This window comes from Nyctereutes procyonoides, unplaced genomic scaffold (genome assembly GCF_905146905.1).
Source record: "Nyctereutes procyonoides isolate TBG_1078 unplaced genomic scaffold, NYPRO_anot_genome, whole genome shotgun sequence".
Lineage (NCBI taxonomy): Eukaryota > Metazoa > Chordata > Mammalia > Carnivora > Canidae > Nyctereutes > Nyctereutes procyonoides.
Window position 1 is genome coordinate 21,964,587 of NW_026575131.1, and position 12,623 is coordinate 21,977,209.

Here is a 12,623-nt window from a genome sequence, read left to right on the forward strand (position 1 = left end):
ATGATTTGCATGACTTCCATGTCAACGAAACCCACCTGTTGAAGACACTGACTGCTTCCATTATTGGTTCTTGATGACTTTCTTGTTAATTGATAATTTGAAATACAAGGTGTGTTCACTATGATGAATAATGCATTACATACACTAAGTGCTGGTTAATTTATGATAAAGAAGCATCCTTAAATTATAATACCCAATTGAGTCAGGTTGTTTTTAAGAAATCCGGGCAATATACCTAATACAACAGTAAGACTAATCAGTCCATATCACCCAACATGAAAATCAATAATAAGAAGAAAGCTACAAAGTAATTAAATATAGAAACAAGAAGCTAATCCCACAAAGCTTCGCAATTTACACACTAAATGGTGAAAATGTGAGGAATAAGTAGTAATGCAAATTTCCACCCCCTACTCTGAATTCCAAAGACTGGCCTTAAGTTTACAGGAAGCTGTCAACAATTTTTTAAACATGCTTTGTAAGTTCCATTTTTTTAAGCCTAACTCTGCCAAGAAAAGGAATTAACCTGAAAACATGAAGCTAGCTTTTCAAAATCATTCAACCCACTGATAGTAAAATGCTGGTAACGAGTTTATGTATGTGATCTATCAAGTTCTCAAAAACCAGTAGAAATGGGGAGATTTAACCAGGATTCTCTAGCACATGCTACTACATCTGACTGTATACATCTACCTTCACTGAGAAGCAGGTATGTCGGTTTAGCAATTTAAATCGTCAAAAATGAAATGAGGAATTTACTCAGGCTACATTATGAAAAAATATTTATTCAACAGAATCTGTATCATAACGTAGTCAATTACTATACCCACTAATTACTCATTCCTTGAAAATGTATATTCGTAGAAAAATGGTCCAAGATTAAGCAAATTAACTGTTTTTAATATATTAACCATTTAAGTTTACAAAATTATGCTTATAATTTAAAAACATAAAAGAGAAAAGAAAATAAGACCATATTTCTCTCACCTTTCTATAATAAATATTTCGTAATAATATTTTTATATAAAAAGTTTTGAAAATAGGTAAACTATTGTCAAGTACAAAGTCCTTAATTATCTAACAACATCCCCTACACACTATGGTCCTCAAAAATATTATTTCAATTTCTTAGAATGTCATTTGAGAGGAAATTACATATTTTTATTTAGTCTTTTATCAAAGGGTACTACAATCTGTCTAAAACATCTATCAAACCCATCTGCATTGCTATGCCAACTATACTTTCTTTTTTATATGACACACTTTTCTACTTTATATGCTGAAGTATAAAAATGCACAAGTTAAATAAAGATAAACTATATTCAGCTTGAAATATAGATATACCAATTGCTCATTTTTAGTTAGATTGGGACTCCTACTTCTAATAATTTATTTGTGCTTTAATTTTGGACATTTTTCTGTGATACCTAAATTGAAGATTGTAGCTCAGCCCACTGCTACCAGGACACACCAACATATGAAGAAAAATGGGTATATTATTCAAACCACATGGTACAGATTTTCATCCTAAGCATTTTCAAAATAACATTTTAAGTAATAAAAGCATTTAGGAATGACACTCATTTTTAAGATGATACAGAGATGGTATTTCAACGCATCTGCATGGGTGATTTCCACACCATCACCTGTAACTGCCTTAGAGAAATACTGATTGCAATTAATATACTTTAACACAATATGAAACATTACCTTTGAATTGGACACAAATCACTACTACACAAATCCATGTCATCTCTTCTACAACATAGCCTTCACATTTAAAAAGTAGACTATTAAGGTGAATAAAATAGACATATTTCTCCACATTATAATTTAATTCATATAATTTTAAATTCATCTAACTTTAAAAGGCATAGACAAAACAACTGTGATTCCTGTGAACACTAGACCACGTAAATCCTAAATTTATAAAAATTTAATGATTGCCAATTTTCACCTTAGCAGAACAGAAAGATTTAATGCATCATCTCTTCCCAAAATGCTTTTACGGTTTTATGAGGATGGGGAGCAGGGGAACAAAATATCCATTAATTGTAGCAATACCCAGAACTTCAATCACATCAGAGTAATATTTTATGCTAAACTGTTTGGATCTTTTTTGCCTCACAAAATTTCTGCCTTTTTTTTTTTTCAGGGAAGAGCTTCATTCTTTCATAACTACATTTTAAAAGTCTATGCAATTTACTTTAAATTTGTTTTTCAAGACTCTTTCCTAGTTCCTGGTAAGAATCATACATTGCTTCCAGTTATAACACATCATCTCTCTATTTACTTTAATTGTCAACTTTAAATAGTGGGAGATGTTTTTTTCTGAGCACACGAATGAATGCAGAGACCAACAATGAATCACCAGTGTGTAAAGTTCACATTGTTTAATGAACAGTAACACTTGGGACTCTTCCGAATGAATCAATTAGGTGAATGGGTTAAAAAAATGTTCTTTTAAGTAAAAAAAAAAAGTTCCCTTAGTTTCCTTTTAGCTTTCCTTGCATCAGTCATATTTAAGAGTTGGAATGTTTATCTTTAAACAAGGAGTACATCCCAGTGTGATGTGGAGGACACATGTGTGAGATGGGATTCTATTCTTAGACTTGTTACAGTTTTCCCCAGTAATTAGGAAGCTATATGTCCCTGATAGAATGATGCTAACAAGCTCCTGCAGTTTCTACTCTAACAAGAAATCAAAGAGCCCCCAAACAGACCACTTCAGTTAAAGGATTATGCATTCTGGTTATTAAAGTGAAGAAAGCTCTCCTACAGTTTTATCCCAGAAGAGACTTTCTAAAACAGTCAGATTCCAGAGCCAAGATTACTTACTAAATAAAGAAGAAAATTAAAGGATCGCCATGGAATGTTTGGAGGGAAAAAAATACATGAAGTTACTAGAAGAGATTCATTTCAGGTAACTTGTACATTTTGAAACTTTCCCAAAGAAAATAAATTGAAAGGTATCATTACAACAGACACCTATTCGCACCTGCTATTTCTCATGGAGCATCAACACTCTTCCTCCATTTAGTGAAGGCTACTACTAAATTCGCAGTTACTTTGCACCCTTCTTCGGACATGCAAAGTCATGTAGCCTTAGTAGAGTTGGCATCAACAAGACCAATACGATTCAGATGGGTTAACCTGACCAAAAACACATTCCGGTAAACAAAATACCTAGGAAATGGAAAATGTTGGTCTGGAAGAGGGCTTGGCCCAACGGACAAGAGTGACACGTACCTTGAGGACTTCCATCGGCACCTGGGTGGCAGAGGGAAGGGTGGTGGGCATGCTGACGTTTATGGCTGGGGTCTGGCTCACAGGCACTCTCTGTTGCATGAACTGGGCCGCCTGCAGCTTCTGCTGCTGCTCCCTGCGCTCCTGCTCCTGCATTTGCTCACGCATGAGTTGCTGGCGTAGCAAGATGCGTGATGTCATACTGGAGGAGCTTATCGGAGGCTTGGAGGCCCCAGGATGCTCCTCGGAACTGCTGTGGGAAAACCAAAAAAAAAAAAAAAAAAGGGCACAACATTTAGTTTCCTAATGAGACCTTTCGTTTGCATTTCGGGGGATATCCTAAATTGTACCAAACTATGAAATGATCTTGTGCAAAGATAATCAAGTTGCAGAATGGTATGCCACGTAATTGAAAACCAAGAGGTGACAGGATTTAAGTCATTAGGAGTTGAATTAAAATAAGTCAGCTTGATTGCATCTAGGCATTTTTATCATGAGGCTTAATTTTTTTTTAACATTTTATACCACATACTACTCATCACCACCAAATATAGCGCCGCCATATGAAGTGCCAAGAAGCAGTGCGTCTTAATGGCACCCAGATTTCCACATTTAAAAATAAATTGCTTGATTTGCTTTTTCATAACTGAATCTAACCAAATAACTACTCCTACACATTATCTAAATTCCTTGAAGAGGTCTACGATGTTTACTAACTTGAAATCATTTAAAGGAAAGGTGAACTGTATCGTGAGGAAATTCTGTGAGGATATGGGAAGTAAAAACCATTAATGAAAGAAACATTTTGACCAGAATGTGAACACTGGGCTCAACTTCACACTCGGGAAAGGGGGCACAGGACGAGCTGGTTTGACAACGCAATTCTCTGTCTGGTTTTCTTTGTACCGTCTTTTCTCCTGATTCATCTTGGCAAGCTCTCTCCTACATGTGTCTGCGAGTTCCCCATGCGTCCTACTTCTAATGGTTTTGGTGCTTGCTCTATCCAAAATTACAGAAAAAGCTTAAACACTAGTCCTAAGTTAGGAAGAAAAGACTTCCTAATTTTCCTAAATATGGGTTGCAACTGCTTATCTTGCCAGATCTACAGCATCAACAAGTTATTAAACCTCCGTCTGCCTTAGTTACCTTATCCGGAAAAGAAGGATAATAATAGTTTTTTACACACTTACTCATTTATCAAAGAGAGTGGGTTTAAAAACTTGTTACATTTACTTATATTTTATGGCCCTACCTCTTCCGGATTTTGTGAAGATTAAATAATACATAAAATAATGCACATAAATTGCCTAGTACAAGTGACATATAGTACTGCCTCAACAAAGGTTTGTCGTTGCTATTATTATTAGCCACAATTTTTCGTTATTTCCAACAATATGGTTTTCTTAAAATATATATATATATCTGCTTAGGCCAAACAATTGCAAAACCTTAGTACCTAGAAACAGAAAAAAAAGTAACATTTGAGAAAATATTCACTCCCGAGGAAATCACTTATCAAGGGAAATATGTGCAGCTTTAGCTTCCTTCCTTGAGTATAAACCCCAATATTGTCTTTACTTTCCAACAAAAGGCCTTTAAGCCATTGGCTGTCCTTATGAACTCCTTAAAGAGAAGAACCTTTAAACTCGGCAGGTAACAAAACACACTAACAGATGAGGAGATGTTTGTGTTTCTTCCTCACACAGTTCCAGAAAACTACATGATAAAAATCACGCCAGCAGTAAACTCACTACTGACTGCAGGAAGTGAATTCAGGTCATTGTGCTATCACAATGTATCACAATTTTCATGTAATACTATGCAGCCATTCAAAATGCTGAAGAAATACATTTATGGTTGGAAGAAAATATACACAATATAGAATTCCTAGAAAAGCCAGCTTCAACAAAAAGTATTTGGGGGTACGACCCAGTTAAAAAAAAATGTTTACCATTGGAAAGAGTTTACTGACAATGTTAGTCTGAGATATTGCTGGCATATACTATCACAAACTTTTAAGAGACACATATTAAGAAAAGCATAAGATAAACAATATTATCAAAAAGCTGTAATATTCTTCAGACAACCTGACTCAGAAATTTCATCAATGGACCGTTTTCCTAAGAACATAATTCAAAATGTGGAAAACCTGGCATTACAAAGCTATTTACAAATTGCAAAATATTCCAAACCACCTACATTTTCCCCCTATTATGAGAATGACTAAGTAAAATATTAGGGGAGATATTGCTCAAAAGGTACAAACTTTTAGTTATGAGATCAGGTTCTTGGATCTACTGTTCCATCATGGTGACTATATATATATATATATATATATATATATATAGTAATAATACTGTATCGTACCCTTGAAATTTGCTATGAGAGTAGATCTTAAGTGTTCTCATGGCAAAAAAAAAAGATAGCAAGTAATTGATGGTGTGCTCATTAGCTTGACTGTAATTATTTTACAATGCATATGTATATCAAATCATCACATTGTGCTCCTTAAATATATATGGTTTTTGTCAATTATGCCTCAATAAAGCTGGGGAAAAAATAAAGCAAATCAAAAGATTTAAGTATACAATAGATACATACTAAAAATGTAAATTATAATACATGAATTTTATAACATACTACTTTAAAAAACTGCACAATACAGAGCAAAGTGAGAAAAGTACATAATAAGAATAAAAAGTAGGAATCAAAAGTGTATTTATGTTTTAACTTAAAATAAGTAAGATGTGTACACAAATACATATATGCCTAGCAGGGACTGATCCTAGCCATCAGATGGAAAGTGGAATTATAGCTTAGTTTTCTTTCTCTTTCTTTCTTTCTTTCTTTCTTTCTTTCTTTCTTTCTTTCTTTCTTTCTTTCTTTCTTTCTTTCTTTCTTTCTTTCTTGTTTTCCCTCTCTAAATTAAATTATAATAAAGCCAAAATATTTTTTTTCAATGGCAGAATCTATATCACTAATTTAAGAACATGAAGAACGTGAACTAATTTGGGAACATGAAGGAATGACTTAAGTAATCAAAGTCATCCTTCGCCTGGAAAGAAAGACACAAGGTCCATCACACACTGTATTTTGACAGGAGGACGGGCAAGTGCTGACGGCATCCAGTGCGTTGGTTCTTGTGGATGTCTTCAGCATTCCGGAAGACTTAAACCCTCTGTCCTACAGTGTCCTACAGATGCACACAGATTGAACAATGTGAACACCATGCTTATTATTTTAATATCTTTTACTCATCCACACAGTAGGAACACCTAGACGTTACTCAAAATAATCTAGTCACCAGATAAGTCTCAACTAAAAGAGCATAAAAAGCAAATGTATTTTCCCACTTTTGAGTATGTGTGCAAAACTCAAATGTAGCTTCTTGAACCAAGAAAGGAAGGGGAGGGGAGCAGCTCTTAAAAAATAAATAAATAAATAAATAAATAAACGGTCTTACTATTCAAAGCCTGTCAGGTTAAAACATTCCCAGAGAGACTGATCCTTTTGATAAAAACAGGAGCAAACCTTTGTGCTGTAGCAAATGCAGCTGTGGAATAATCGCACTAATTAGCTGCTCAAGACAAGCCATTGGCTGTGATACTGGGGGGAAAAAATCCTTTCAATTAACAGTAAAGCATTCTTGAGACATCTTAAATTAAAATTACCGGTTATCAACCACACTAAGGCTTCAGACTTTAAGTTCACGACGATACCATTTAAAGCATTTCCCATCAGAAAAAATATGCATATTTATACAGTATACCCATATAAATAAATTGAAACTCCAATAAAGAAAACGTAGCAGAGCTTAGCTAAATGAAATTATTTTAATAAATCGTCTCAAAAAAAATGCAAAAGGAAGACAGCAGTCACTTCACTGCACACACTCCCTGCGGGGTCTTTCTACATTGTTAAAGAGGACTCCCAGATCTTCAGCTTTACTTTGCATTTTTTAAAGACCCCTGTCTCTTAGAAATAATTGAATCTTCAATTACAGACAAAAATAAAGATATCTACCCTTCAAAATGTTAGCAGGACTAATGAGCATCAGGTTTTAAACTCAAAGTCGTGGTTTATGTGAGAGCACTTACACGTGGCTACAAAAGCTTGTTTTTAAAAATGAGGACCTGATGCTTTCGTCACTAAAGATAAGCAAGGAGAGCTGTCCAAATGAATTGAATTTTAAAAGCTAACTGAACTCATCGGGGCCCATGAAGCTCAATCTGCATTAGGTAATCCTAATTCTGTGAGTCTGATTCCTTTTAATCAGATTATGTAAAGGTCATTTATTCAACAACTACTCAGTGAGTGTTCTCTCTGTGCCAGGTGCTGGAGATACCTGGTTTGTAATCTCACAGAGTTTAAAGCCATGATCACAAACATTTTTCTGAGATACCTTAAAATTAAGTCAATTATCCAGATTATCTGACCCTTAAATAGTTCCACATGGGAAGGTGTATCCCTCACTGTAAAAAATCCTCCTTTAAAGCCAAATGAAGGAAAGACAAATGCCATTACTAGCATTGACCCAAAGTACTGGAGCCCGACACATGAATTCCCTGAGAGCTGCAAATTTCTCCACAGTGATTACATGGAAGAAGGCCATCAACTGGACTCAAGTTCTAGCTCAGTCACTGCTGAGCAGCCCAATCTTTAATGAGCCATTCAACTTCTCTGATCCTCTCCAAACCCCACTTCCCTAATGCACTGCTATGACTGAGTGCACAAACATTATGTAAGTTAAAGTCTGCAACCCAGCAGCTGTTAGATGGACACCACGCAGCCACACATGGGACTGAATTCCCCCCTCCATAGCCTCCATAGACGAATTTGTATTTTAACCTTCAGAGCCTCCCTCTTCTCTATGATGGTGCAAGTATGTGGACATGTGCTCCAAAGTAGCTCATATATTCCTAAATTCAAACAGTCAATTCAGGGATCCCTGGGTAGCTCAGTAGTTTAGTGCCTGCCTTCGGCCCAGGGCGGGATCCTGGAGCCCGGGATCGAGTCCCACGTCAGGCTCCTTGCATGGAGCCTGCTTCTCCCTCTGCCTCTCTCTCTCTGTCTTTCATGAATAAATAAATAAAATCTTAAAAAAAAAGTCAATTCTGTTGCTTTCATCAATCACTTCAACATATCAGAAACTACATGAAATCTAAATGACATCAGCCTAGTCACTCATCTTTTTTTTTTTTCTTCAGATTTTATTTATTCATGAGAGACACACAGAGAGACACAGGCAGAGACAAAGGCAGAGGGAGAAGCAGGCTCCATGCAGGGAGCCCAATGTGGGACTCGATCCCGTGTCTCCAGGATCATGCCCTGGGCTGAAGACAGCGCTAAACCTCTGAGCCACGCAGGCTGCCCCACTCCTCATCTTTGACAGTGATGTCAATATCTCTTTAATAGACCTAATGGTCCAGTTTAGTCTCCATATCATGGTCAGCCAAGGCAAGAAACCGGGTATCAGTTGAAGGATGTCTCTAGGCTGAAGGAAATGACACACTTTCCCTGTGTTTCCTCTCTTCAATTCCTCAGGCAGAGTCCAGCTCTGCCACTGGCTAACCTGTGACCATGGCCAAGTTAGCTGATCTCTTTGAGTTTCAGTTTTCCTTATTTATAAAGACTGTTTGATACATCTGCCTGTCAACATTGTGATGAGGATTAAAATCTGCAATAGACGTAAACAAAATTAGCACAACTGGAACATAGTCCAGTAAAGTGGAGCAGAGTTCAGAAATGAAGAGTAGAAGAAATACTAAATCATAGACTTGCAACTTCCTTTTTGATGCAAAGAAGCAATTTTGTATAAGCCCGTATACAAGTTGGGACGACAGCAGATCTGTCTCTTGAAATTTAGGGAATCCCTATTTAATTCAGAAAACAAAGTTTTGCAGGTGTGGCAGGAGATGCTCTCATGAGCTGTAAGGTAAAAATCTTAGCATTTTTCTGGGAAAATTAATCTTCATTAATATCATTAAGTTGATAGAGCTGGATGCCTAGCATTTGCCTGCACTGGAGTATAATATAATAGTGTCCAGGAAAGCACAATGGCTAAGCTTCAAATACACAGTGGAGACACAAGAAAGCACACAAGTGAGAAAGCCAGGTCATAGGTTAAGGCGCAGGAGTTTCCAAATGTAAGAGTAGCTGCCACAAAATTAGCTGAGGACTCTGTTCCAGCCACCATCACTGGGAATTCTAATTTCAGGTAAGATGAGGCTCAGGAATCAATACGCCTACAAAAATTCTGCAGCTGACTCTGATGCCTGACCATGTTCAGAAACTAAGAGTAAAATACCTAAGGAGTTGAATAGGGACTGGAACTCACATCTCTGATTCTTAAATGAGAACACTTTCTTCCACATTTGAGGAAATTCATTCCATTCCTCACCTCCAGCAAGCCTGCCAAGACCTCTGAAGTCTTTATTACATTGATTTCAACATGTGGAATGAAATGAAATGGGAACTACTCACTCCTGCCAAATGGGCTATAAAACCCAACAAATAAAAACATCTGTCCAGAAAGTGCCAGCGGATGTTTATGGTTACAACACAACTACTTTATCATAAGAAAAAGGAACCAAAAGGCTGAATTTATAGAAACTGCCCCTCGAATCAGTTGTATCAGCAAAAAGAAATTCTTAAGAATCTTCTGCGACTCCAAGTACACAGATCACTGACATAAGTTGGTCAATGGATTTATCTTTTTTTTAAATGACAATCTGGGTGTTCAATACATCAGGACCATCAGCCCTTCCATTATCTTAACCTTCCCATTCTCAAGTAATCACTCTGTAAGCCTAAGAATGATCTTTTCACCATATATAGTAGAACCAATCACCAGTAAGAAAAGATACTGTTACTTGTACTTTGAAACATCTAAGGCTATAACCCGTGTACATGTGAGAGTACCACAGTTCATAGTTCAGCTTCAAAAACTGAGATCTTCTGGACTTCTGTCATCATCGACTCTGGGTTTTAGTGGTCAAGGAAAAAAAAAAAAAGAAGAAAATCTGCCAAAATTTTTCTGGTAACATTATTACCAGCTCAGACAATACATACTACAGGTTTCTGGCACAAAGAGAATAAAAAGGACTGCAAAGTACAGCTTGTCTTTCTCCTCTCCTTTCCTTCACCAAATATTTGGATGCTTCCCAAAGGCCAGGATCTGCTAGATGTAAGGGAGATCACGGTGTCCTAAGCAGACAGCACTCCTGCACTTTGAGGCTCTGTACCTTTCATTGTATGAAAGGAGGAAAACATTCCAAAAGAATCACCACTAACCACATACAAGTTAAAATCTGAAATCTTTACTTTTCAACACCTAATTTACCTAATTCATTGGTAAAAACTAGAGACTCTGCAACAACTCAGGACTAATATTCATTCTTTAAGCTGGACCTCCAGCAGGTATCAGTAAGAATAATCTCAGTAATTGATTAGACTCCCAGTATATCAATATTCTTCAAAACAGGGTTCAAGAAATGATATTCTAGGGCTCAGGAAGAAAAGGTTAGAACATTTCTTTATACATATCTTATCCATCATTTTTATTTTCTATTTTTGTACTGGTTGTATAAGGTAATACATGTAATATTAGTATAATATTGTACATGTTATATAATGTAATATAATTATAATATGTAATATAAAATAATGTGTAGAATACATAAATACTATAACATGTTTATAATTTATAAATAAAATAAAAATATGTTGAGAGTTTTCTTGAAAAAAATTTCTTTAATGAGGAAGGATGACCAAAAATGTTCAAAAGGCCTCTGTAATATATGACCAATGTTCTTGCAGGCAATTTTCATCATCAGATTTACTTTTTTAAGTTGGTTATCTTCCCCACTCCCAGAGTTTCTCACTTCTACACACTCTAACTACAGAGAATGGCAGCTCTTATGAAAAGATGAAGCTGAATGATACAAAGATGCTATTTCCTCATTTTGTGACCACAAAGGTTCTCCATTTTCCACAGATGCCACTATGGGCTGGCATAATCTTAACACTTAATTCCCTTCAGGAAATTGCCTCTGAGAGCCAGGCCATCGAAAGGTTATAAAGCCAATAAAGTTAAAGTACACCACACTCGAGCTTTCTTCCATATCAAGCTTCCTTCCACTAGACCACACTATGGAATTCTTGCTTACTCTGTCCAACTATAGAATCCCATTCACACCTAGCTGCCATGTTTTAAAATGCTCTGAAAAACTCATACCCTATAAGGCACAAGTAATTTATATGGCATGGCATGATACTACATCTACAAAAGGAAGAACTTTCTTGATGCACATCTAGGACATAGCTACTGAGATGCAAAATTTGCAGTGCCGTGTGGAAATGGAGATAAAAATACAAATGATGGCTTCAGGAGCAGCCCAGCATCCTGCCTCACTTCTTTGGTAAAGTATCCTGATTTCACCTTGAAAGACCAGGCTCCTCACTTTCAGCACATGAAGTTAGGATGTGCCACTAACTCCAAATATAGAAACACAACCCAGGATCAGCCAATTAGCATATCCACCAAATGGGCTGGGGCTCTAAGATGGTCCAGTAAGAGTCAGTCCTATGCCTTTGAATACAACTACTGGGGTAAAAAAAAATTCTCCTTAAGCAAAGATTTGGAAAGATTGTAGGATATAAGTCTGTAATTTTCTGGGCCAACTGAAAAGAAAACCCAACAAGGTAAAACAGTAATGTAAATGGAAAGAAGAAAGAGAGGATGGAGAAGAAGGAAAAGTAAAGGAGCCAAGCTTTGGATGACATTGAGCATCTGAATCAAATGATCCCTGAAGCCCTGAAAAACCATGAACATTGGATATTGTTTTTAAAGAGACCAGTCATTTTCCATTTTTGATTAAGGCAGTTTGATGTACCCTGGGAGACCATTGTTGTTTTTTTTGTGACATTTGAGAAAATATCAGTCATTCTGAAAAAAATAAAGTTTCGCCCAAAATCTACAACTCAATCCAATATTAATTTTCCTATTTTCTCCTCGCTATAGCTGGTCCACTGCCACTCACAACATTTCCAGCTTTCCAGGAGCTAGGTTAGCTTCATGTCTAAGTTCTACCATCATGTCTCCTAGACTTTGGCAGTAATGGTTGGAGGTCCAGCAGCCACCATGGACTGCAAGGATGAGGCCCACGCTTAAGAATGAAGCTGAAATGTTCATTGTCCTTCGGGACCTGGTCTCCATGAGGCCAGGATTTTTTTTAATGTTTTATCCACATATAGATTCCTCAGCATCCAGAAGAATACTTGGCACACAGTAGGATCAAATAAATACCTGTTCAATGAGTAAATCTGGTGTCTCTATCCTAACAAATACCTCACCTCTGTTAAAATCCGGTAATATT

At 36.5% G+C, this 12,623-nt stretch overlaps 1 protein-coding gene across 10 annotated transcripts in view; it reads right to left on the reverse strand.

Moving 5' to 3' along the window:
• Nucleotides 1-12,623, reverse strand: part of MITF (melanocyte inducing transcription factor) — a 217,297-nt gene that overhangs the window by 85,419 nt on the left and 119,255 nt on the right. For 7 of the 10 annotated variants that reach the window (XM_055343180.1, XM_055343182.1, XM_055343192.1 and 4 more), the window contains exon 2: nucleotides 3,250-3,499. In XM_055343180.1, coding sequence (XP_055199155.1) covers nucleotides 3,250-3,499 — 250 coding nt within the window. The remainder of the gene's footprint in view (nucleotides 1-3,249; nucleotides 3,500-12,623) is intronic. The other 3 variants (XM_055343181.1, XM_055343183.1, XM_055343188.1) reach the window with 1 other exon arrangement.